This window comes from Lissotriton helveticus, chromosome 3_1, assembly GCF_964261635.1.
Source record: "Lissotriton helveticus chromosome 3_1, aLisHel1.1, whole genome shotgun sequence".
Lineage (NCBI taxonomy): Eukaryota > Metazoa > Chordata > Amphibia > Caudata > Salamandridae > Lissotriton > Lissotriton helveticus.
In genome coordinates, this window is record NC_136061.1 from 899,145,663 (window position 1) to 899,172,792 (window position 27,130).

General features: G+C 43.9%; 1 protein-coding gene across 3 annotated transcripts in view; it reads left to right on the forward strand.

Moving 5' to 3' along the window:
- Positions 1 to 26,347, forward strand: part of FHL3 (four and a half LIM domains 3) — a 259,663-nt gene extending 233,316 nt beyond the window's left edge. For all 3 annotated transcript variants that reach the window (XM_078681236.1, XM_078681234.1, XM_078681235.1), the window contains one exon: positions 20,648 to 26,347. In XM_078681236.1, coding sequence (XP_078537362.1) covers positions 20,648 to 20,799 — 152 coding nt within the window. In that variant the 3' untranslated portion in view covers positions 20,800 to 26,347. The remainder of the gene's footprint in view (positions 1 to 20,647) is intronic.
- Positions 26,348 to 27,130: the final 783 nt, after the last annotated feature.

The window sequence follows — 27,130 nt, forward strand, 5'->3', positions numbered from 1 at the left end:
ACAGTTATGATAGTAGTGGGTCGTGGCACGTACAATGTCAACATATGGCACAGTTTTACTGAGGCCATGTTATGGGCGAGTAGGGTCAGGGTCTACGCTACATGAAGGTTGGTACAATATGCGTACATGCAAATTGCATTCTGATGTATGGCTCAGCAACAGACAATAAATTCAGGAAAAGCCAAACTTCCTCCTGAACTAGTAACAATCAGGTCAAAAAACGTGCAAACTGCATTGTGTTTAAATTATGACATCCAGATTTAGAGCTTCTGATGTATACTACAACTTGGCTGTGGTCCTGTATTTTCCCTCAAACAGCTTCTTGCGTTCACAGTTCATGGATTGGAAGTTTTACCACTCCAGATTGATGTTCTGTCATGTGTATATTTTTATCATAATTGAAAAATGGGAATCCACATCAGCCCTGATTGGCCTTTTATTCCACTGGGCATTTCCCCAGTGGTCAAGTCACAAAAATTATGGGTAATATTCGCAATGGGGAACCAGAGGCTATTGGGCCTCAAAGGTGCGCTGGCCTCCGAAAAGAATCTGTTATACACAAAAAAGCCACCTGAGTGATTTCCCTAAAACATTTTCTATTCTACCACATTTTGTAATTTTACATGTTCATTCATCTGGCTCCTAGAACACACAAACACACACACAAGTGTGACTAGATGTCCTCACACACCAGCAGGGGTCATGCTTCATCATAGGACATCTCCACACTCTTCAAAAACCCTGTTTGATGAAGAGCGAGCCTACGCCCTGGAATCAGGGAGGCGCTTCTTAATAAATAGTGATTTGTGAGAAATATATACTTAAAAAACAATGTAGTAACCTCACTCTTGCTTTTATACTATATGGGGTACCACTTGGAATTAAAAACTAAATGTAGGGAGTAGGGGAGCGGATACCCCAACGCCACTAAACCATCAACATGTCTCTACCTAGTGGCTCAACAGAGTCCTTGGAAATTGTCAAGACAGACATTGGAACCTCTGGTAGCAAATACTAAATGTATGTACCACTATGTCGGTGCATAACCCTTGTAGCCACCCTATGTACCAAAGTCCCTTAGGTACCCTAATTAAGAGTCATCTGGGCCGCATGGCTGAAGGGCTGAGGAACCTCTATAGTCACACATACTCTAAAGTGCATTCCTCACCAGCCACCTACTGTTACTGGCTCCTTCCTCCCCATGATCCCCAGGGGGCCAGAGCAATTGGAGGGCAGTGTTGAGATCCAAGGGTTGCTGCTATTCCATTTGTCACTTTCCCCAGCTCTCCGATGGTAATTACAGCAGTTTCAAGAGAAGGGGGTAGGGAGGGGGTTAGAGAGGGCAAGGACAGAGAGGAGAGAAGGATAGAGAATATATGAATGAATGAAAAGTGAGAGAGAGAGAATTTCATCAGGCACATCTAATCTAATATGGAATAAAAAAAAGTTTGTCATGAAAGTAATTTGCGCTGACTTAACTAGTTATAAGCATGACATTTTGTAACTTGACATTTTGTAATTTCTACAAAACTTTTAACCAAAGATCAGCTTGGATCCTATGAATTTTGTTATGTTTTGTGCTCGGTGCGGGTGAATATATGTGTAATTTTTGAAAAAATAATTGCATGAGAAGGCTGCATTATCTAGACATGGTAAGGTTACAGTCCGGTTGAAAATTGTAGTAAACTTACTCAGGCCTATTCACAAAAGCGGTTTTGAGCATGGAAAGTCGTACTCCAGTAGCACTACTTTGCATACTCACAAATGCTTTTAATAACATTACAGTCCGACATCTCTGACGTCTTTTCTGTGCAAAGATCGCCGCGACAAGTGTGGAGTTCTTCGCACATGGAGGTCTTCCTTTTAGCAGTAGTTTTCAGTAGGGAAAGTGGAGAAGCAATGAGGAATGGTTGTAAACAAAACCGTTTACACATAGGAATAGTTTAGGGACATTTAAGAAAGGATTTAGGGCAGGGCAAGCAAAAACAAAAACAAACAGCACACCCACAACTTGAGTAACATAATAGCAATTGACAAAACGAACACCTACATCTACCACATGTGACAAAGTAGGCTCAAATCTATTCCAGAGAAGCTTTGAAGTACGTCAAGCAGCACACATGACTACTCACAGGTGGTGCAGCACACTTGCATACAAATCAGTGGAAGCAAAGAATACTACTAAGAATAACACGCATAACAACTTATTGGTAATAATTTATATAAAAATGAAGTTATATTTTTAGATGTAAATGGTAAAGCAATTTTTTATTTAGTAGTTTTTCTTATTTTAATTGCTATGTTTTTATAATTCAATGTACATTTTTAATTTCATGTATTGTAATTGGTAACAATCTTAATTTTTTTCGTTATAATATTGTTCATGGACAATTAAAATGCACACATCTTTTAGCAAAGCTTCAGACACATTCAAGATACCAAATATTGAAAGGGGAGGGGTGTATATAAAAATCTAATAAAAAGATTATATTAGAAATGTATGTTTCAAAAGAATATACAAATAATGTAGGAAAATACACCTATTACACCCAAGCTTCACATACATCCAACACACTTGATACTGCAAGAGGGGAAGGGTTTAACAGGCAAAACAATTTCACACCCATCAACCCCTGAAAGTCACTGCAGCATATGTACTCCTCTGAGTTTGTTTTGAGGCAGATGTTCTAATTTCTAAACATCAGGGCCACTGTAATTATGAAGAATGAGAGGATCAAATCATGCAGCGAGGTCTACTAAATTATGTGGCAAGAAAAGGCAAATTATCTGGTGTAAAACAGTACATTTTGAAGCAGTACTACTTGACTATTTTGTCATTATTACACGTTTACACTGTATTGACAAAAACTTCACCTCATTAATATCAAACAAACCCCTAAACATAGCAATCCGCAGCAAAGAAATGTCCTGCTTCTATGCTAGAAAAGGCCTTTCATAGTGTAGCAATACGAGTAGTAGCATTTTTAGTAAGCCTTAATTAGTTTGAATTTTTTTGGGTTAAAATCTTTAAATAAAGCAGAAGATGATTAGTTATGTGGCAGGTGCAGCAAATCCATAATTATGAGGGGAGACGGTGCCTATAGTGATCAAAAATAAAGATAGCAAAAACTCCCTCCTAAGTGGATAAAATGCATTTTAGGTTCTAGAGCTAGTGTATTGCGTCCTGTTTGTTAGTTACCCCTAAGGGAAGAGGAGTTAGGCAAGCGTGTTATAAGATTTTTATGTTCATTGCATATGAGTTTGGGGTCAAGTGTGTGGTGTTTCCCTATTCTTTTCCGTTCAGCGTTCCCCAACCCATGCATGGACATATCCGCCCCAGGGGCAGAGGATTTCCCAAACAGGCCTAAAGTTACTTGTAGGAAGTTTTTAGTCATACATATGGTGATCAGTGGGTTCAACTCCTCATTTGAATGGGTGGAGATTCACAAGTCTAAACCTAGTTGGAGATCTCAATACACAATTCTCTCTACCTGGACTTAGGTATAAATCTGTGTGTGCTGATATACTCTTAATCTCTCATAACGCACACAGTGGGTGCCCTCCATCAAAACATGTTTGTTCACTTTCAAGCATAATTCTTACCTTTTTATAGTCTTTCTTTTCTCCTATTCAATTGTGAATCTTAATATGTTTATCAGTTCATCTAATACATTCCAATTGCAGTCAGTCATCCGCTTAATAGCCTCTATTCTCAGGTTCCAATGCATTTCCTTCATCATAGTTATTTCTTCTGCGAAATGTTGGCTAACATTTTGCTAATATGGATTTTGGTGAATTTGGAGTTATTCAAAGGAGAATGTAGGTGAGCTGGTTGTGTCATATTGAAGAGCACTTTCTTTGCAGGACCAAACCCCCTGATGGACCAATCTGCAAGGACATTTGGGGATTTTCACGTACGCTGCCGATTTTAGAGGCTACTTGCAGGGATTGATGGATTGTTTTTTCTGGCCCTGAAGCAGATCCAACTAAAAATAGAGCACTGCTCTCTTGCAGCTCTAGTCCACAGCCTGGCCAGGTTAGCGATTTAGAAGGCAACACAAGTCGCACAAAGTGTCGCCACCAAAAACAGTGCATCTACTGATTTGAAAGGGAAAACGTCGGTAGGGTGATGGTTTTGGGCCAGGTTGGTCTCTGAATACATAAAGCTCGCTGGGTGTCCTGAAAAAGAATGGCGTGCTCCTACTGCTCAGAGTTGTCTTGACCCAGCGTGCGGGCTCCCCTTCATTGCCAGCCAATGTCAACGGAGTCGCAATGTGACTGTCAGCAGAGTCCTTCCAGCAAGACAAGTGTTCTTTGTCTGGTGCCTGGGTGGCCAAGCTCTCCCTGCCAGTGCTCTGAATCCCAGCACTCCCACTCCTGGACACGAGCTGTCTTTTTATATCTCTAAAGAGCAGGACTGATAGTTTTGCTCTCACTCAGGCTTGTTGTTTGCCTTGATGAAATCTTACACAAGATTAAATCCTTCAAACAGACAATTGCGCTGCGGACGAGGAGGGCCACTCCCACCCTGGAAGTTAACCATACTTCCGTTTCCTCTTCGTGGACACAGACACTGCACAGTCTCCTACTTTTCCCTGGGTCTCTCTAAATGAATTCAGATAGAAGACCATCTGTCCCGTGCTTTCACTCATTTTTCAATAAAATCAAACTTTGGCAAAGACAATGGCCGGGATTTGGCCATGGATGGATATTGTATTCTTTTATTTTTTGAAAGCATTTGACATCTCCCTCTAACTGTAAAGCGCTCTGATGTCCTTCGGGATCAAGTTTGCGCTATATAAAACTTTATTAATAAATAAATAAATAAATAGAAATGAAGACATTAAATGTAAACAATAAAACACATCCATTGCAGCACTTAGCCCATCAGCCTTGCGCTCTGCTCCTGTCACTATAATTTATGAGGTATACATGCAGATATATATAATCAGGTAAAAATGTCGTCACTCAAAGACTAATGCAACCATTGGCTTGCTCGGGCCTCCTTTTGACCCATGTTGTGTGCTATTGCGGTTGAAACAAAATATGAATGATACCTTAACGGGCAAATGGATGAAGAGGGCTACTCAAAGCCCCTCTGTCCACATATATATGCCGCACCACCAAGGGTGAATACTAAACACTTGCAATTAAAGTAAGTGATATTATGCATAACATTTACCACGACGCATTTGGGAGACTTTTGCAACAATATGCCAGGTACTGTGCTGCCTCTACCTTTTTTTATTTTATTAGCAACTCCAATACAACAAACAATAAGCTTTTCAAAGTACATCCAAAACTAAATCATATAAGCGTAATATTTGGAAGAGACAACAATCAAAGAAAAGGAAAAAAAAGAAAAATAGATAAATAAATAAATTAAAAAAATAACTTGATATTAAATGCAGAAGTCAGAAAATGCAAAATTGTCTAAAGCTTCCTATACTTTTGTATGATTATTTTAGCTAGATAGTATTTTGCCCATTATTTTGAGCTATTATTAAGAATTAGCAGCAGCTGCCCAAGCTATAATAGGGGACCAGATTTTTTCGCCTCGTCTCTTAGATTTCAAACCCCTGGTGGCATAGATTGCTATTTCATGATTGTAAACACCCAAAAAGCGTGCAAGCCACATTTGGAAGCTCGGGGGGTCACTATCCTTCCAGCGTGCGGCCAATATTATTCGATACACAGCAGCTCCAATGAAAAGCATACCTTCTTCCCTGGGGCTCAGATTTAATGTGCCATCGTATCCAAGCAAGCAAATAGTAGGTGACTCGGGCAAGGCTCGACCAAAAACCTCCTGCCAAAATTCCCATATCATTTTTCTATATAGTATCAGTTTATTGCATTCGTAGAACATATGTAGAAGTGTGGCGGGTCCATAGTTACACCTGGGGCACTGATCGTTACTACTTTTGCCCCATGAGTACAGTTTTGCTGGGGTGTAATAAAGATTGAATATTGTTTTATAAAGTTGTGCTTTAAGATTAGTAGAGAGTAATAATTGTGACATCATTGCCAAGACCTTATTAATATCTATATCTGGATTTTCAAGTCTATTTGTCCATAATATTTCTGTGTGTTCTATGTCATCGGGTGATTTTTGGTGTAAGTGAGAATAAATTGTGCCAATTCTGGTGGAAGGTCTCATGATATCTTCAATAAGGGGTATTCTATCCCAATTTATACCTGACAGCTTGAGATTTATGATAGTTCTTACTTGATAATACTTTAAATAATCTGTTACGGGTATATTAAATTTGTTCTGAAGGGTGACGAAGTTAGCCTTCATATCAATACCGAGGAGCAGTGTTCCCCCTAACCCGCGCGCCTGCGCTCCCGCGCACCTTTAAGGCACGGAGCGCGCAGTGCCTCCAGTGCAGCGCGCACACTTTCTCGCTGCCGCCCGCTTTTAAAGCGCGAGCGGCGAAAAACGGCATTTTAATGGTTGCCTGAGGCGTTTGTGAAAGTATTCCTGTTAATTGCAGCACATGATGGGCGCTGCAATTAACAGGAATACTTTCACAAATGCGCACGATCATCCCGCTGCCTCTCGCCATTGAGAAAAGACATGTTGCAAGTCCAAAAGCACGAAGTGTGCTTTACAGGTTGTGCTTTCAGAGGCGCTTCATTTCTTTTCTAAATAGAGCCCAGCAGGGTGCTAATTGTGGGCCATTGTGAAAGGATTCCTGTTAATCACAGCGCCCATCATGCGCTGCAATTAACAGGAATATTTTCACAATGGCCCACAATCAGCACCCTGCTGGGCTCTATTTAGAAAAGAAATGAAGCGCCTCTGAAAGCACAACCTGTAAAGCACACTTCGTGCTTTAGGGCCTGGTATGACAGAACGGGTGCAGCTGCCACGCTGTGCCCCACCAGAGAATAGCAGCCGGTGTGCCAGCGTAGGGCCCATGCAATAGTTTGCTGATGGCTGTGGCTCGGGATCCGCACACCTCTACTGCTTAGCCGCATCACAAAATAATGTATAACGTATTCATAAGAAATTCAAAAACCCATCTGCGGAACAAGCAGTTCAGAAAATGCTATTTGAAAAAAACCCGTGACGCACCAAAATCGCACCTTCCTTGAAAGCCTTTGACACATTTTAAAAATACTTTTTTGCAAGGGCTCTCGTTCGAAAAATGACGCACCAATTCCAGTGTGTCCAAATGTTTGTTAAAAAAGCAGGTAAATGCCTGAGTGTTGTACATTTTCATAAACCCGTGGAGGCTGTAATTGAAGGCAGCTATGAATTTGATGGAAACAGTCAAAAGGGTTCTATTTGAAAAAGATCGTCTCCGTTTGGATTCCTTAATGCAGATGTTGTCATCCATGGCAGCATTAGAAAAGCAGGAACGGCATTTAGGCGAAGGAGGGGTGTCTTGGGGTACTGACCCAACACTGTAACGAGGGATATTGTAAATGTTCAGAAAAATAACTTCTGAATAGATGCTTTCAATGTTTGGTGTATCTTATAAAGATTTGGAAAGGTTTTTTTAACATGATTTTCCTATTACACTCCTTGGTTCGCCAAGAGGTTGATCTAGTATCCTGTTGACCTTCGTTCCGTTTCTGCATTTAGTATACACTTGTATTTACGCATGATTCTTTAAGAATATACTTGACAGCGACTTTGCCAGTGTCCAATTTTTTTGGGGGGTCTTTTGAACCTATTCCACATCGAGGATTTGGCACTACTTTCACAGACACAATTAAAGCAAGCATTAAAAGCAGGCTTAGCAAAATTAGCCAAAGCACAAAGCCTAGTAAAAGTATGTTGCAAGTTTATCATATTGAGATTTCCGCTGTCATATTATCGTGAGTTTCTGTCACTTAGCCGTTGCCTGGTGACTGAGTAGGATTTTATATATTCCCACAGAATATCGAACAGTTTCCATCACATACATTTATATAGATCTATTTGAGTAAAACTCAGATTTTAAGTGGATACTGATTTTTTAAAAACTAAGTCTGAGGTGATGAGCAGCATTTTCAATTATTCTATTTACACACAAATACCTGTTGGTGGTACGCATTTAATGTTCTTGACCTGAGAAAATTTACTATGTGTATATAGAGATAACTCTAATCACTAGCATATGCAGTAGACCTTTGTAGTCTCTTCCATTCCTATGTGACTCTTACCCCCACATGCATCATCCCGGCCGTTTGCGAATTCCAAATTGCGAAAAATAGCGAATCGCAATTTAGAATTCGCAAAATGGGATGCATGTAAATTTTTTCATAATATTAGCGATTCGGTAAAAATCGAATTTTTTACCGAATCGCAAATATTATGTGAATTCTAATTTCCTAATTTGCATTTCCCATTGATTCCTATTGGCCAAAAGGCCCATAGGAATCAATGGGAATTGCGAATTAGCAAATTAGAATTCGCATAATGTTAATGCATTCCATGGGTGCAGGGGGGGTCCAAAGGACCCCCCCCTGCACCCCTGAAATGTATTTTAAAGTGGATGTTTCAGACACACATGTCCTAAGGACATGTGTGTCTGTAACATGACAGTTTTAAAAATGCATTTTTTAACGTTTTTAAACATTTTCGCAAATTAACACGAGGGTCAACCTCGTGTTAATTTGCACTTCCTATTTCAAAATTCGCATTTTTTTTTAAATTGATGCATTGCATTTAAGGAATCGCACAAATGCGATTCCTTAAATGCATTCGCATTTTTAAGGAATGCAAAAAAATGCGAATTATGAAATGGTGTTTGATGCATACCAAAAACGTATTTAGGAAGCGCAAACGGCCGAATTCACCGATTCGCACCGTTTGCACTTCCTAAATAGGTTGATGCATGTGGCTGTTAGAGTATATCCATTTGTATTTCTTCCTTGAGTGACTTTACTACTTGTACATTTGCAATTTTTCGTTCTGTTTGCATCTTTTATGTAATGCATGTAATCCTAAGTCCTTATGTTTTGCAACTGGTTCTTATGTAAAGCGCTCTGACACCTTCGGGTAAAGTTCGCGCTATATAAAACCGCATTAAATAAAATAAATAAATGTACATGCTTTATTATTATATATTTTTTGTATGCATGGGGAGATTAATGGACAGAATCACAGGATGTTAAGCTGACCCGAGACTAAAAACCCATCTCCTAAATCGATAGCTCGAGCATTAGCCACAACCCCAAACACAAGAGTGGAAGCATTTTCAATATTATATACAACTTGATGCAAAAAACAACCATTGACAAAGCCAATAGTCTTGACTTCTTGTAGGTGTAATGTTACTTGTATTATATATCTGGATGCAATGACAGAAGCAGAAAAATATCAGTAGGGTGGCACACTATGCGATGTACATATTTTTAGTGTAATTGCCTTTAGGCCACACCCTTAATTGCATCGGTTACTCCCCTTTGAAAGATCTCCGAGTATTTTCATCGCTATCAAAGCCCTAGTCTACACACGCGGTCAGGTTCTTGGCGCACATAGCCTTGGCTGCAGCGCACACAGACCTTACTCTGCCGCACACAGAGGAAAATAATTAGAGGGAACATTGCCGAGGAGGTCAGAAAGGGAGATAATTCCCAATCTTTCCCAGCTAGGTGAAATCATGTTGTTCACAATTTGAGGAAGCAGAGATGAGTGCCAAAGTGGGGTGTACCGGGTTAGTTTGGGAATTTGGATGTTTGCTAATTTTTGACCATACTTTCCATGCCCCAATAATAGTTTTAAATTTGATTTTTTTAAAATAACTGGGTTCAAGTTGTCTTAAAAGTAGTCCTCTGGCTCTGTGGCCAAGGGATAATTCGTAAATTGACGGTATTCCCGATTCCTCCCCGTTGATTACTGGATTAAGCAAGGGAGCGAATTGTTGTAAAAAGGCTGCCCAAAAATATAAGAGTAGATTTGGAATTGCAAGGCCCCCGCTATCAAACGGTAGGGATAAAAATGTGAGCGACCTCCTAATCTTGCCATGTCGCCATATGAATTTGGAGATCTGGGAATCGAGAATTGTAATATATTTGTCTTCAACTAATAAAGGGATTGCCCGGAATAAATATAATATTTTTGGGAAGATAGTCATTTTTATATAATTTCCTCGCCCTATGATTGATAAATGAAGGTTATTCACCCTGGTAAGATCTTGTTTAATAGAATTAATAAGTGGTTCGTAGTTACTTTTAATGATACTATCAACCTTGGCAGATATACAGACCCCTAAGTATGTCGCTTTGCTTGTTCTTCTTGCATCAACCAGGTCGGTATTGTCTGTACATAATATAATAGTTTTGCTTTTATTAAGAGAATAGCCTGAATATGACCCAAACTGGTAGGTGATAGCCTCAATCTCGGTTATAGCTGTATCTGGGTCTGGAGTTAAGATGGCTACGTCGTCAGCGTAGGCTAAGACTTTTGTTTCAAAAAGTCCTGTCATCACTGGGATGATTATGGTGTTATCGAGAATTTTCAATATCAGAGGGTTGATATAGAGGGCGAATAATATTGGGGAACTTGGGCAGCCCTGTCTTGTTCCCCTTGAGATGTTGATAATGCCCGATTCACCCCCCATAATTTGGAGTTTAGCCTTTGGGTCAATATACATGGCTTTAATTGACTTAATAAAACTATGTCCAAAGTTGTAGTGTTCTAAAATAGCCCACAAGAATTCCCACGACACTCTATCGAATACCTTCTCGGCATCAAGAAGGATCATTGACATCTGGCCGCCCGTTACTGACATAATATCAAAAAGTGATATTGCTCTACGAGTATGTTCGGTGGTACCCTTCCCTGGGATGAAACCATGTTGCCACGGACTAGCCAGATGCGCAATGATCCCCCTTAGCCGATTGGCCAAGACTTTTGCGTATAATTTTGAATCTGAGTTGATCAATGAGATCGAACGGTATGATGATGGGGAATCGGTAGGTTTTCCCTTTTTGGCAAAAATGATAATATTAGTATCTTTCCAAGACGCGGGAGTAGTACCGTTCCACTGTACCCCCCGGAATAAATCTAATAACAATGGTAATATTATATCTCCTAGAATTTGGTATAATTCCAAGGGTATCTTGTCAGGGCCTGCTGCTTTCCCCGAGGCTAATTCTGCAAGTGCAAGCTCAATCTCTGACATAGAGATTTCTTTTTCCAGGTCATTTTTAGTAGTGCTGTCTAAGCTATTATCAGGAGAGGTTAGGAAATCTTTGAGAAAATTCTTTATATCTTCTTTATTATGGACAATATCATTCTTATATAATTTCTGATAGTAATCTTGGAAAATCTCCACTATTTCTTCCCTTTGTGTAAATTCTTGACCATTCATTTTTATAGATGAGATTGCATTACGGGTCGTTTTTTGTCTTGTTCGTAGAGCTAGTTGTTTTCCAACCTTTTCCCCATTCTCGTAAAGGTCTTTTTGGTGATTTCTAAAGGTTTCGGCAGACTTCTGAGTTAGTCCTTTATTTAAATCAGTTTTGAGGATTAGGATCTGGTGAAGTAAGTTAGTCCCATCGGATTTTTGAGCAATTATTGTTGTATGAGCAGCTTCTAACCTTGCTAATTCCGCTATTTTTTTGTTATATTCAGTAGCCTGCTGTTTCTTAAGTCTGGCTACATAACTAATGGTCTCTCCCCTGAGTACAGATTTAAAACAGTCCCATACGATGTTTCTTGGGGCACTGTAACGATTTGTATCAAAGTAGCCCTGAGCCCAATTCCTAATGAAGTTAATATATTCTCTATTAACCAGAAGTTTTCTATCAAATGTCCATACTGAGGGTTTTTTAGTGGTATTGGTTAAATTTATAGTGAGGACCAGGGCATTATGGTCAGAAATTAGCTTTGGGTGTTTGATAATGGTTGATTGGGCAGAGATGTCTTTGGTAGTGAAGATGTAGTCAATCCTGGAGTATTTACTATGGGGGTATGAGTAGAATGTGTACCCTGGTCCCCCTTGATGTTTAAGAGACCAGATGTCAACCAGATTGTGACTAGTTATAAGAGAATTAATAGCCTTGAATACCCTAGGTTTACGACCTGTGTAGTTTTGTTTCGTTAAATCACTACGGATAGGGTCGACTGTAATATTAAGGTCCCCAGCAAAGATCAAAGGACCGGGCCAACCTGCCAGTTCCAATTCTAGGCTCTCAAACAGCAATGGTTCGTCAAAATTTGAGCCATAGACCGAGCAAAGGGTGAGCCCAAGCGCTAGCTCTACAATTACCCATCTACCATGTTGATCTGAGGCAAAACGTACGGGTTTCCCTATATGGTTCTTACCTAGTATAGGTACCCCTCGGGTATTTGTTGTTTGAGTTGTGGCAGCGAGAACATTATACCCCTGAATTTTAAGTAAACTTTGTTTTGCCCAGGGTAGATGAGTCTCTTGAAGACATATAATGTCTAGAGAATTCCGCTTGATTATCTCAGAAAGCCGTCCACGTTTATCACTATCATGTAGCCCTGCGATATTCCAGCTGCAGATAGTTATCCTCCCCATAGATCTACAGAATATTTTCCCATGCTTCTGCTGATATTCATAGTTGTATCAGAAAACGTATTTTTGTCAATCATTACTTTTATTCGGATTATTTGGATTATTTGATATGGAGTATGTGTATGGTCCCAATCTAGACCTACCCCATGAGGCTTGTTCGCCTGTTTTTTGGCAATTTTTTGTTTTGGTTTTACAGTAGCTGGTTCTTCACTAGCGTCGGTCAGGCTAGCCGATTCATTAGTTAGATATGAGGCTGAGGAATCCCCCCAATCTGCTTCTAATTCTGCCTCATCAGAAAAAGAGAAAAAATCACTGACTTCTTTTTCCTGGTCGCTATGTATAGTGCTAACTTTGGTAGGTTCGAGTGGAGCGTTAGTTGTTAACCCCCCCTTGGCATTGGTATTGGGCATATCCACGCTGTTTCCCGGGTCAGAGCTGGGGTTAGTAATTTTACCTCCAGGGGGGTTGCTCGCTTGTTATCAGGTCAGACTGAGATGGTATTTGATCGTTTGTTGGGCCATCTCTTGTGTCAGTGCCTGTGCCTGTGCCTGTGTTGGTATGTACATCAAAATTAGCCAGGGAGCCAAGATCCCCAGCTGTTGTGGGGGGTATCTCTTTCTCATATATTTCGACACTATTGCTGTTAACACTGAGAATTGTTACAGAGCTCACCTCAGTAGCAGCTGGTGTCTGTAATGCAGTCAAACTGTCTGTGGCATTGTCATTCATTCTAGAGGCTTCCACTTCAATAGATGTGTTTTCAATCCTCTTCGTTGGGGAGACAGAAACAGAGCTACACGGTGCTGGGCTGCTGGTGTTCTCACACGCATTGCCGGCATGAGATACCTGAGATACCTGACGCTGCCTCTCCTGGCCCAGAAGCGTATTGGAGCCTCTCTGCATCAATTCCACAACCGACGGTCCTGCTGCGCCTTTCCGTGTGTCTTTCTTCCGGGTCACGGCTCCCTGCTTGGCAGCGTCGGATGTCATGGAGGTCTCGTGTCTGTTTAGACGTGCAGGTCCATCGGCCCTCCCAGCCCTCTCCTGCGCGGCTGTGGCCTTCTCCATACCACGGCGCTCCACAGCCTCACGTTGTGCCTGCCTTGCTGCCCTCGCCCGGGCGGCTGCTGACAGGATGGGGGGAGCGGTGACTTTGGGAGTTTTCTCAATTGAAGCTGGAGCCGGCGCAGAGGTATGCATGTCTGCGTGCTGGGCCGCCATGGTCGCTGTAAGGTGAGTGCAGGTGATTTCTGCGTCCAGTTTGCTGCTTAGGGGCGCTGCTTGCTGTCGTACGATATATTTAATGATTGCCCAGCCAATATAGGAGTAGCAGGCCCAGATTGCTTGCCGAGAAGAGTGGCTGAAATCCATTCGGTTTTACGCAGTTACGCTGTTTATAATGCACCAGCGTTACTAATCGCCGAGAGGCTGGTCCCACATTTCTCTGAGCTTTTCTGGGACACTTCGGGGTCACTTTGGGTGCTTAGTGATGGTTTGGTGGAGCTACGTTGTTGTTTCTGTGCTGCTAATCTTCATATTGACGCCATCAGAGCTCCTCAGCATGACCGGTCAGGAGCCAGGTACGTGAGCACTGCGATCCAAGTCAGATCGCCATCTTGCCTCTACCTTTTTATGTATACTTTTTTTTATTTTTTATTACCTGGTGAGTTTGAGTTTGAGTTTAAAATTACTTATACAGCGCACATACACCAGCGGTTTCTTGGCGCTACAACTGAAAAGATCCGGGGCTAAGAAGCAAGGGAAGCTAATGAATGTTTAGTCAAAGGCCTTGGTGAACAGGTGAGCCTTGAGGTGTTTACGAAATTCTGGGTACAGAGTGAAGGAACGGAGTTCAAGAGGGAGGGAATTCCACAGAGTCGGGGCAAGGGTCGCAAATTTCGAACCTCCCCACTTCTTTCTCCGATAACGAGGGATGGTGAGGAGGGACTGAGAGGAAGAACGTAGTTCCCTGGTGGGAACATAGGGGGTGATCTCAGAAGAGATAAATGCGGGTGCCAAGCCCTGTCGAGCCAAGAAAGTAATGGAGGCGAGTTTGAATTGGACCCGAGCTCGCACAGGAAGCCAGTGTAGAGTTTTCAAGAGGGGGGAGGAGTGGTGAAATTTCGGAAGATTAAAGACCAGGCGGGCCGCCTGGTTTTGTATCTGCTGCAAACGCCGAAGACTATATGCAGGAATACCTGCATATAGGGCGTTGCCGTAATCCAGGCGGGACACCACCATGGCCAAAATGATGACTTTGAGAGCGGAAAAAGTAAAAAAACGAACACCCTGCGAATAGTGCGCAATGAAAGGAAAGAAGAAGATACCACGGAGCTGACCTGAGAATGAAGGGTGAGTTGAGAATTAAGTTTTATACCAAGAGTTTTAACAGAGGTAGTGGGAACAGGGGAGGGGCCCAGTGCAGGGGGCCAGAAAAGAGAGGACCAGGGGCTGGATGAACCACCCGTCAACACCAGCTCGGTCTTATCGGGGTTGAGTTTCAAATGATTGTGGCTCATCCAGTCCCGGATATGAAGCATAACAGTTTGAAAGTTAAGAAGAGAAGAGGGGGAAGAGGACAGATTGAAAACAAGCTGGAGGTCATCCGCATAATTGAATACGGCAACCTCCATTTGTTGAAGAGAAAAAATAAGAGGGGCAACGTAAAGATTAAACAGGAGGGGGGAAAGGGAGGAACCCTGGGGAACCCCGCACTGAACTTTCCGGACGTCCGCTGTAAAATCACCCAGGCGAACGGCCTGGGTGCGGTCACTCAGGAAGGAGGATAACCAGACCAGAGCGGTGCCCCCGATCCCCGCCGCCTCGACACGGGAAAGTAAGATCGTATGATCCACCGTGTCAAAGGCGGCTGAGAGATCGAGAAGCACAAGAGCCTGGCGTTGGTTGGTATCCATACCCTCCCTGAGGTTGTCCAAGACCGAGATGACAACGGACTCCGTAGAGTGTGCGGGGCGAAAACCAGCCTGGCGGGGAGCAAGAGCTCCGTGCATCTCCACAAAGGAGCTCAGAGCGCAGGTGACATAGCGCTCAAGCACCTTTGCCAAAAATGGCAAAAGGGAGATGGGGCGGAAATTGGCGGGGACAGAAGGGTCTGCCCCAGGTTTTTTAAGAATAGGCACAATAACCGCTGACTTCAAGGGGTTGGGAACTACACCTTGGGCCAGGGAGCTGTTAAGGAGATGAAGGGGGGGATCTGGGCAGGTAACAAAAATCTGACGAAGGATATGGGCAGGACAGGGGTCCAGAGGAGAGCCAGATTTAACCAAGGGTACTATGGAAGTGAAAGCTTCCTTAGATATGGGAGGGAAGATAGTGAGTTTTCCCTTGGGAGGGGGGCGTTGGGGATCGACAAAGGAGGGAGAAGGGGGCAGGATGTTGGCTTTAATGGTAATGATTTTATGGATAAAATAGTTATTGAGGGATTGGCAGAGTTCTTCGGACGGTGCGGGCTTAAGGGTTGTTCTGTCTGAGAGCGCCAGATTCTGAACAATCATAAATATCTCCTTAGACTGGTTTGCAGCAGCAAGGATTTTAGAGGAGAAGTAGGAGGTTTTGGCCTCCAAGATCTTATTTTTATACTGGGTAAGGATGTTAGTATACTCCAGTCGTAAAATGGGTCAATAGCTTCTCCTCCAAGCCCGCTCCGCGCGGCGTACTGTGAGTTTGGTGGCCTTTAGCTCTACATTGAACCACCGATTGGCATCCTTGTCGCGCTTAGAGGTAATGCATTTGAGCGGGGCAACAGAATCACTACCAGCGGAGAGCCACTGATCTATAGCCGCGACCTGGGAAAGGGTAGAAAGACCCTGCAGGGAAGGGAGGGAAGTGGTGAGAAGGGAAGAGAATTCTTCCAGGTTGGCTCGGCCCCAAGCTCGGACCCAGATGTTCTTGGGACGAGAGGGCTTGGCTGGGGGGTGAATGGGCAGAGAGAATGAAATCAAGTGGTGATCAGACCATGTACAGGGCAAAATAGAGAGAGATTCCACGGGACAATTCAGGGACCAGATCTGGTCAAGCATGTGACCTTTGATGTGGGTGGGGGAGTGAACAAAGGAAGTGAAATTGAGGGATTGAAGGGTTTCGGAAAATTCCTTTGAGGATGAACAGTCGGCTGGGTCGGAGGGCCAGAAATTAAAGTCACCAAGGAGTAGAATAGAGGAATTGTTAACCGTAATGGTAGCCAGGACTTCCAAGAAATCAGAAAGAAACTGTAGGGGAGATTGAGGAGGGCGATAGGTAAGAAAGCAGGTCAAAGGAGGAGAGGTGGCGGTGGTACGGATAACCAGGTATTCAGTGGTAGCAATGTCCGGCAAAGACAGGGTTTGAAAAGGGAGATCGGAGCGTGCGATGACTGCCACGCCGCCCCCCGCTCTGCCGGAAGGGCGGTCTGCCCAAAGGGCATAGTAAGTAGCCGGTAGAGTGGCCAATAGGGCGGGGAGGGAGTCATCGCCGAACCAGGTCTCCGTTAAAAAAAGAAGATCGGGGGTATGAAGGTCCAACAGGACCGAAAGTTCGTGTGTATGGGCAACAGCGGACCGAGTGTTAAGATAGAGAGCTGTTAAAGGTTTGAGGGGTATAGAGTGAGTGGAACATTGGGGTGAGAGGGAAGGGCCAGCCACAGGAAGGGGGATGTGCGGGGGAACCTCATGGGATAGACCAAGGGAGGAAATGCGAGAGCAAATAGAGGTAGCAATGGGCCAGGGTCCCTGGAGGCGGCGAAGTTGAGCCGGGGAATAGGTGATAGGCGGGGCAGAGTAACGCGCCCCTAGCCCCGGTCGGCCGCGGACGGACGCAGACGGGCTTAACTTAGGCGCAACTTCGGCGCGCCTTCGTCGCGCCCGCTGCGCCCGCCCGCTGCGCCGTCTATGAGGGGAAGTTGTGATATAGGGACACATGGAAGGGGTCTAAGAGGGGCGTGACGGGGTGGAGGGACAGAGGAGCAGCCCCGCCAACCACAGAGCAGCCCGAGATGGTGGGCACGCCCGTCCCCGCCCTCGTGACCTGCCCGTCACAGGGTGAGTGAACGAGCAGCGTGGTGCGCTCTGGCGACGGCCGGCAGGGAAGTCAGGAGGCGTCAGGGGGTGCGCGATGTCCAGGGCGCAGCCCCTGCAAGATGGAGGCAAGGTAGGTGAAAAAGTCTCGTGGTTTTAAAAGTTAAGTTGCGCCGCGCCTCAGCAGCGTTGTAGCTCCCTCGGGAGATCTAGACAGTATCAGGGCCTGAACTCGCCCTGCTGAAATAGATTACCTGGGGGGGGAGGGACAGAGGAGCAGCCCCGCCAACCACAGAGCAGCCCGAGATGGTGGGCACGCCCGTCCCCGCCCTCGTGACCTGCCCGTCACAGGGTGAGTGAACGAGCAGCGTGGTGCGCTCTGGCGACGGCCGGCAGGGAAGTCAGGAGGCGTCAGGGGGTGCGCGATGTCCAGGGCGCAGCCCCTGCAAGATGGAGGCAAGGTAGGTGAAAAAGTCTCGTGGTTTTAAAAGTTAAGTTGCGCCGCGCCTCAGCAGCGTTGTAGCTCCCTCGGGAGATCTAGACAGTATCAGGGCCTGAACTCGCCCTGCTGAAATAGATTACCAGGGGGGGAGGGACAGAGGAGCAGCCCCGCCAACCACAGAGCAGCCCGAGATGGTGGGCACGCCCGTCCCCGCCCTCGTGACCTGCCCGTCACAGGGTGAGGGAACGAGCAGCGTGGGGCGCTCTGGCGACGGCCGGCAGGGAAGTCAGGAGGCGTCAGGGGGTGCGCGATGTCCAGGGCGCAGCCCCTGCAAGATGGAGGCAAGGTAGGTAAAAAAGTCTCGTGGTTTTAAAAGTTAAGTTGCGCCGCGCCTCAGCAGCGTTGTAGCTCCCTCGGGAGATCTAGACAGGTGCTGAGACAACTGAAGCTATTTCCAAACCAAACCTAAAAATCATTTTTTTCTTGTTGACCCGAAGGCTCTTGCAACCACCAGGCCCATCCAACGATCTTGGGGTGTTGTATATGAGAAAAATACTATTTTCTATCCGCATTTGTCCTCTTCCAGGACTCAAGTTGTTGGGTATCTGTCCATAGGATGCTTGCTATTACCTGAATTACTTCTTGGTTCCCAAAACCAGACAGAATACTACAAGTGGCGTATTTTACCAAGTCTACCTATGTTTTTCTGCTGGTTACACAGAACCGCGATGTTCCTGCCCACAGCCCTGGATATTTATTTAGCCCGGGGACTACATTAACATCCGAAAGGGTTGGATACATGAAAGATTTTGAGGCTGTCCATATGAAAAAAAAATACTTACAATAAATCTGGATGCCACCTATCTACCTAGTGGTTATTCAGAAAATTGGACAGGAGTTCAGCTCTGCAGTATCCGTTGTGGACTCCCCTGGTTTAGCCTCTTTGAGCGACTCTGTAACTGTAGTACTGTAAAATGGAGCAGTGTTACAGGTACACTGGATGTTGGCTGGAACTAGACTATGGTATTTGTATGTTGCATCTGTATAGCATGCACATGCCAAAAGGCAGGATGCTTCATCTAAGATGTAGTGGCAGGATGGCACAATTAGGTGAATGTTGTTTTCCATACCTATATCAGGGGTCCCGAATGACCAAGTATCGACTCTAAAGGGTAATGCAAGTAATCTATCCAGGAACACCAGAAGATAACATTTGAGCAAAGTGTTACAGCAAAGCAAGGGCGGCTCTTCTATTTGAGTGGAGGAGAGTAGCCCCACAAGCCCCAGAATTGAAAAATAAAACGGTAATAAAGTTTATTTATTACTATTTTGTTTTTCAGCAACCCGTCCCAAACGAAGTGTCTGGATGTGGCGGGCCGGCGCTGCAGAGTGGCAGCAGCAGGGAGCTGTGCACTTTAAAATGATCATGTCTGTTTGGCCGGCCGTCTTGGGGCTACCAGCCAGACATGCGCATTTTAAAGTTTTCTAACCCAGCTGTCTAAGACAGCTGGGTAAGAGAAAGCACAGGCCTCCAGTGCTCTTAGGAGCGCTGGGAGAGCCTCCTCTGTCCACTCCTAGCACTGCTTTCATGCTGTGAAAGCAGCGCAAGGATTGGGTAGTGCAGTTTCCTGCATCGAGAGCTTCCTGGAAGACAACCGAGGGAGGAGGACAACGAGCTGCGGAGGTACGTGAATTAATTCATGTATTTATTTAGTTATTTATTGTGTGTGTCCCCTGTCTCACCACCCTCAGTACAAGCCAGCCGCCCCTGCATCAAAGGTGTGGTACAAGGGCAAGGGATCAGAGGAGGAGCTTGTGGCATTTTTGTCTCTGCAGTGGAACCGGCACTAGAACATTCTACTGCCATTCCTCGAAGACAAACTTGATGTTTCTTCCCAGATTTGGAAAGCAATCATCAGACTTATTTTTTCGAACTACTTTTTTTGCTTATCCACTCTCCGCAACATCCAAATCTTATTTGCAAAATTTCCATGCTTTCCTCCTTTCCCGTATCTATGCCTTTCTCCCCATGTTTGTTGAAGGAACTGTTAAGCTTCACTCACCTTTAACAAATAGTCTTGGAAAACAAATAATATGAGAAAGAAAGGGTATTAAAAGCACCAATCTGCCTCCCAGGAGGAGTAATGCAGCTAAAGAACACAAAAAGTACCAGGACAGATTCAAGTGAGTCATGACAAAGTAAAACCCTGATGCCAAAGCTTTGAGCTGTAGACTGTGCAATCTAAAAAAAAATGTTGGAGCAATCGGGCAGATGGGCATTCCAGATGGTCCTGTCATATGAATCAGTTTAACAAGTAGAAACGTTTGAGGCTGAATGGGGAACCAGCATCAATCCAAGTTCAATGGAGTTTGCTGAACAGGAGGAACATCTGGCTGCACTGAATCTGCTAGCTAGGGCAACAAATTATTTTCACTCATCATCCAAGAATATACATCGATTATCTAACTTGCATCAATCTAAGACAATTCATGAACTGCTTCAGAACTCTAGGTGTGGGTTAATGAGATTGAGCTTAATAACTGTGAATCCAGAACCCAGCAGGATTGGGTTCCAGAACTGGGAAAAACGTGCAAGATACTCTGTAGCCAGTCTCACCCAAATTCAAGGTTTTCCTCTTTTCAGGTGTTAATTTGCAGTTCGTGTTTTGCATTTTGTGACTGTTCCTTTTTTGTTGTCTCCTCTTGCGCAGGGTTCGGAGGAAGTAAATACGTCTCCTTTGAGGACCGCCACTGGCACCACAACTGCTTTAACTGTTCCCGTTGCACCACGCCTCTGGTTGGAAAAGGATTCTTTCCTGAAAATGACGACATACTCTGTCGTGAGTGCAACACTGATCTATAAGGAGCTGAAGGACTTCGCCAGCGGGCTGTGTTTCATAAGCTTACGGAAGTGCCCTTAATGAGCACAAGCAGCTTTTGGAGATGCTGACGTTTTATAATGTATAGCAAAAAATTGACTTTTTTCTTTACAAATCAAATAATTGTTTTGAGGGCATAGCTTACACATGTGCCTTTGTACCCTTTCTCTCTCGTACGCTCATTCTAAAATGCATTGTACCAGATAGGAAACACCACTGGCATATGGAGGGTATTGGGGACAAAGCACAGACGCCATTTTGATGGCAAAGCCATGCTCTGTACTAACCACTACATGATGCACTTGTTATAGGTCTATGTGAAGGAGTGTTACACACAGAAGTACCACAGAAGTGCATAGGGAAAGCTATGTGCAGCCACTCCGCTGCCGCTTTACTTTAGGCGTATGCGTTCAATTCCTTTGGGTTGTACATGTGGTACCGGTCCCAGATTTACAGCATTGAAGCATGCTGCCCCTGTGCCTCCCAACAATCTGCCTACTATTGACCCAAAGCCACATTCTGTGCCAACTGGCAAGTGCCACGACTGGCATTATTGGCTGGCTCGTCATCAGCAATGTTCTATTATTACTCATCAACCATAAGTAACACCTTGTTAACTAGCACAGGCCTGATGAGTGAAACTGGGAGGTTTCAAACGCATGTATTCTAATAGATACCCGCAGAAAGTTCTTTGTACTGTAGAAAAAGTCACACAAATCCATCCATTCCTGCCCCAGGCAGGGTCAGATTGGGACAGGAAAATGGGCCCAGGCATCAAAATAAAAGAGCGCCCTTCCCCCCCCCCCCCCCCCCCCCCCCCTAGTGAACTTGACAGCTGAAAACGGCCTGTTTGCAAACTAGGACAGTTGTGAACCTGTAAAGACAGACTGTATAAATATTTTGCAAGGTATGAAAGACTGCATGGATTTGAGCCTTGCAGCAGGCAAGGTTTGTTTTGATATCAGGGAAATCAATATTAACAAGCATTGGCAATGCCAATACATCTGGCTTTAAATGAATGTTGTATAGCTATGTAGAGTAATATTGGTGTAGGTTAAAAGGTCCGGCAATCAATTGCACTGTCAAGCTAGACCTAAACATCTATGTAGGTTAATGACTGCCTTCCTCCCATTTGCTGCTGCCAGAGAAGGACTAACACCACAAAGTATCTAATTATCTAAAGACACCTTTACAGCATTACAATGTTGTGTGTGCTCCTCAAAGTTCAAGCTAAGCCAGTTGGATGAATAAGATCATCTAAGTTTTGTGGAGGGCACACAACTTCTGCCCAATCAAAACATGCACTGATAGAGCCAAAGCCCCTCTTAAGTGTTGTTCCAATAATTGTTTGGTGACAGCTGTGCTGTGAAGCCAGACCATAAAAACCGGTCCAGCAGGCCATGAAACAGAACCACAAACATAAAAAAACTGCCCACACGCTGACTCATCAGATTAGCCCGACGGGCACTCCCTGATTGCCCTATGGGCCAGTCCGACCCTGCCCCCAGGTGCTTGAATGAGAGCTGCTTTCTCAGCAAACTGCACTTTGATAGATCCCAGTACTAACATTGATCTCTTCTATGCAGTTATGCCAATTTAAAAGCCCCAAAGAAAGGCACCTGATAACTGGGTGGTTTTGTCATGCGGACTGCTCTTAGAGAACTTCCTGTTCACTGCCTCCTTTTAAATCCCCTCCATCCCTTAATCTTTCTCCTTCACTGTTTTATTCCTCCCTTTGCACAGAGTACACATTTTCCATCACCAACTGACTTGCCCACCGAAGATTTTTTACACTCCCTCAACTTCTACTGTTTGCCCATCTACATTCTCTGCTTTTGCAGCCGCTGATCCATTTTGGAAGTTATGCAGAAAGGATGATGTGTTTGCATCCAAGAATCTGCCCTGAACGTGGCTGTGCTGTGCTGCAAAAAGATTTATGGGATTTCAGGACAAGGCTATGGGCTTCTGCTCCTCTTTTCATTCTTCTGCCTTTTTTGGACTTTTGTTTTTTGGCTGGGTGTTTTAGTGCCCTTTGTCTTGTACGCCTGGCAAATTGCAACTGCTTCCACACTGTGTGTAATTTTAGTTCCTTCAAATAGAGAAGCCACTTGCCAAAAGAAGCCATATAATGAAATTAGTTGAACTGGACCGGCTGCAATCCTATAAAAACTCAGTTTAGCAGCCACCTTCATGCCAACTTTTTAAGAAAAAAAAGAAGCATGTTTTTATATTTGGAATTAAGTGCCTTTAAAATGTTTTGGATTGGTTTCCTGGAAACTGGAGTCTGTCACCTCCGTTTCCAAGGATGCACAAAGTATGTGCTCATGAATCCTCGTTGTGACCTGGAAGCACACTGGGGAGAACTTACTCTCAGCGGGTACCTTATACTGGATGGGAGAAGCGCTCGGATTCTATTTTCCTTCACTGATACAGACTCTTAATCTACGCCAGCTGGCCCTTCTCGGTGGTGAGCTTAGTCCTCCACATTTCCTCTCTGTTTTGAGCATTAACTTAGCACAGGCACCCTGTTTTGTCTACACATCATGGTGCTCCTATGCTTGACCATATGTCTTTCCGTCCATATGCATAAATGATCAGTCCTTTGCTTAGCATACGCTTGATTAAGTTATTAACACATTTTATGTTCATGTTTTTTTGTTTATATTCTTGCTCCACCTATCTAGTTCTGCACTAGCCGTTAATGTACTTTATTCAAGCTGGGCAGGGACCTGAATCAGTGGCGTAACGATAATTGAGGGGGTCCCCCTGCAAGCTACGTGGAGGGGCCCCCTCTGGACTCTATCAGGAGCTCTCCGGCTGAAGTGCTCTGCTAAGGGGCCCTCTAGAGCTTAGGGGGCCCCCGCAACAAAGGGGGTTGCGGGGGACTGTGTTACGCCCCTGGCCTGAATTACTCCGGATTTCAAATGAAGTCCCTTTGAAAATGCTCCATTGCAACGGAGATTCTGTGTGTCTTCTCGTTTCACTCCAGTACCCAAGCATCAACAGCACAGATCACCACCCACCATGTGAAATAGGCATCAAATATAAATTTTACTTAAATGCAAAATTTGCTGTACCCAGGACCAGTCTGCTCTGGCTTCTGATGTTGAATCCACGCATGCCATTTCACAGAACCTTGTAGAGTGCGTACATGTTTGTGTGAAATCTGTTGGATCACAGCCAGTCCTGACCATGGTATTCCTTTTCCACCCCCTCCTTCTTAGCTCAAACCGTAGTGTACTTACAAATCTATATCCACCAGTTTTTATATACTGCTTGTCGAATTTTATGTGCAGCGTAACTTATAGAGTTGCTTCAGGATTCGCTTTATCAAGCTGCAGTGCTATATGCCAAAGTGTTATTATTGGTGAGGTCGCAATAATAGTAATTTATTTTGAAGTCTCTTAGCGATGTTATTAGGTGTTGGTGTAACTGATGTGAAAGGTACTCATTTTATTGATCTCGAAGAATGACTGCATGCGTCTTCTCTATAGGGATTCAAACCTGTGACTAAGGTTCTACACAGATCTCAGCAGTGGATACTTAATCTACCTGGCTATCTTGCCACTTGCTGAGCTAGGTAATTGAATTCAATTATTGATTTTATGCCAAACCTGGCCAATGAATCTGTAGCTCGCTCTTGAACCCCACAGCTAGCATGGTTTTATTGAAATGACCATACAACTTCTTGGCCTCATGTGAACATGGCAGCAAGGCTGTTGCCAGATGTGGCAGACATATCCCTGAGCAATTCATAACTCATTAGACTGAATTGATGTCCTGTACTGGCTGGGTTCACTTAAACGTGTGCTACTAGTAGTCCAGCAAAGATTCAGAAGTAGATAACTGCATGCTCCGTAAAATCTTAAGTGGCTCCCCATCACCACCAGAAAGATGGTAACGCATGCCCTCATCACAATCTGATCGAACTACGGCAACGCACTCTATGCTAGCACCCCCACAAACTCCTGCAAAGATTCCAGATGATCCAGAACGCAGCCGCCAGACTGAGAACCCTCATCACCCAGCACACTGAACGACCATCACTGGCTCCCGGTCCAGAAGAGATGCCATTTCTGGCTCCTGATTCAAACCTACAAAGCCGTCCAAGACCAAGGACCCACCTACTTGAACCACCTTCTGCACTTCCACCATCCCCCCGGGAACCTCCGCTCTGCACAATTCACCTTCACACAGATCGCTCACATATGCCGTTGCCTCGCTGGAGGATGCGCCTTCTCTCTTCTCATTTCCAAGGCCTGTAACACCCTCCCCCTTTGCACCTCCCCCTTGTTGACCAACTTCAGGAAGGGGCAGAAGACCTTGCTCTTTGAGTGAGGCCTGCATCAAGTGCCTAGATACCCTTGCGGGTGACAAGCCATGCTCTACAAATAATGATTAACTGATAACACGCTATGACCAACTTTGGAGCTGTCAGTCAGGGAATGTTGATATCAAGCTGCTGTCTTTCGTGTTCAGTGTACATTGTGCAGTACATTATGCAGTAGAACTCTTTGCCCTATCTGTGTGTGTGTGTGTGTGTGTGTGTGTATATATATATATATATATATATATATATATATATATATATATATATATATACATATATATATATATATATATATGTATATATATATATATATATATATATATCGCATTCCAAGAGCAATGGTCTACAACAACGTAGTATTCTATCAGTTTCCTCCATAGAGAACATCTTACTGATGTTCCATTGCAAGACTTTAGTGCAGCACCAGTCAAAACATAGAATGTACTTCCCAACCCACCTGGAATGCAGAGCATGTACGCTACAGAAAAGCAGCATGCTCTAGGGAATCCTTTCTTCCAGAACCCCTACATTAGATGGATGACTACCCCCAAATTCCAAGATGGTCTACAGAAGTACAGCATGCAATCTGTACAGCATGTAATCTGTAAACATGCAGTCGGAGACACTGTGGTCTTAAGTGTGCCCAATGGATGATCTGTCATACGACTCCCGAGTACAACACCAAGCTAAACCTAAGATGTACTCACCAAGGCCTCGCAATGCACATCGTTTTTACACTACCCAGATACCCAATGTTCAAGTATTACAGCCCGGGTACTTACAGTAATATATTCAACTACACATCTGCTCTTCTACCCGTCAGATAATAACATTGTGTGAATGTTGCTTTTCTTAAGGTTTAATTTAGTTTCTAAATGTTTTCCTATCTCTCTTATTTTGTAACCAAATATTGTTTGGAGGTGTGGGCAAGCACCGCTCTCCAAACAGAGTTTACTTAAGTAAACAGGAATGTTATGCATGTTGAATGGTTAAAACTTGTGTATTCAAGTCCGTTCTAAGACATTATTTTGAAAGCTTTGATGCAGGCAAGTCAGAGTTTGCTACAGTATATTTCTGTTGTTCCTAACTTTGAGCATGACAGCAATCGTTGAAAGGGTTTTTCCTGTATTATGTTTGAAATACCAAATACAATCTCATTTATGTTTCTATAAAATCTTGTATAATAAAACTTTGAAATATAACTGAATTATGATTTGTGTTTTGTTTTGGGAAGATTCATACTAAGAAAGTGGATATGCTTGACAAATCATTCTTCCAGAATTTGTTAGTTGATCAGAAATTAACTCAAATCTTTGTGTGCTTAGAATACTTTTAGTAGCAAGCATAAACGTATTGCCCCCATCACTGGCAAGGGAACGGAAACTCTGACTTTACAGCACTGCTCCTTCTTTGTCAGACAAAGGCTGCTGTGCAGGACTACGATGGCCCAGGAGTATTCAGAGCTATGTTAATAGCCTGGCACAATATTGTTCCAACGAAACTATAAGGTGTGAGATCCAGCATTTGCAATGTGGAATGCTCTGCTAACTTGCATCTATGAAGCTTAGTTACATACGATGTTGACACATATGACTTACCACCCTTGAGATCAAGTACACGTTTAACCTATGAGCTTGCATATTTGTAATCAGTGTAGCTGAGTGATCAGTAGCTTTCATTCCCCATGTATGTTGGACAACCTAGCTTCTGCTCTGCTAGGTAAACCAAGTGTGATGCTCCTGGTTCTTATGCACATGGATTAACGATGAGGCAGCTAACTCTGCTATATCTCTACCACTAGCTGGAGCCAGCTGCAGGAGATGCTGTGTCTTCTCTTTCTCTGGATTATTTTAAAACTTAGAAACAGGCCCATGTTATTTTGGGCCCACATGAACTATTTGACCCTGGCCCAGAAAGGTTTTTGACACTATTCCATATTCAACTATACTAATGTACTGCCCAAATAACTGAATAACATATCTACT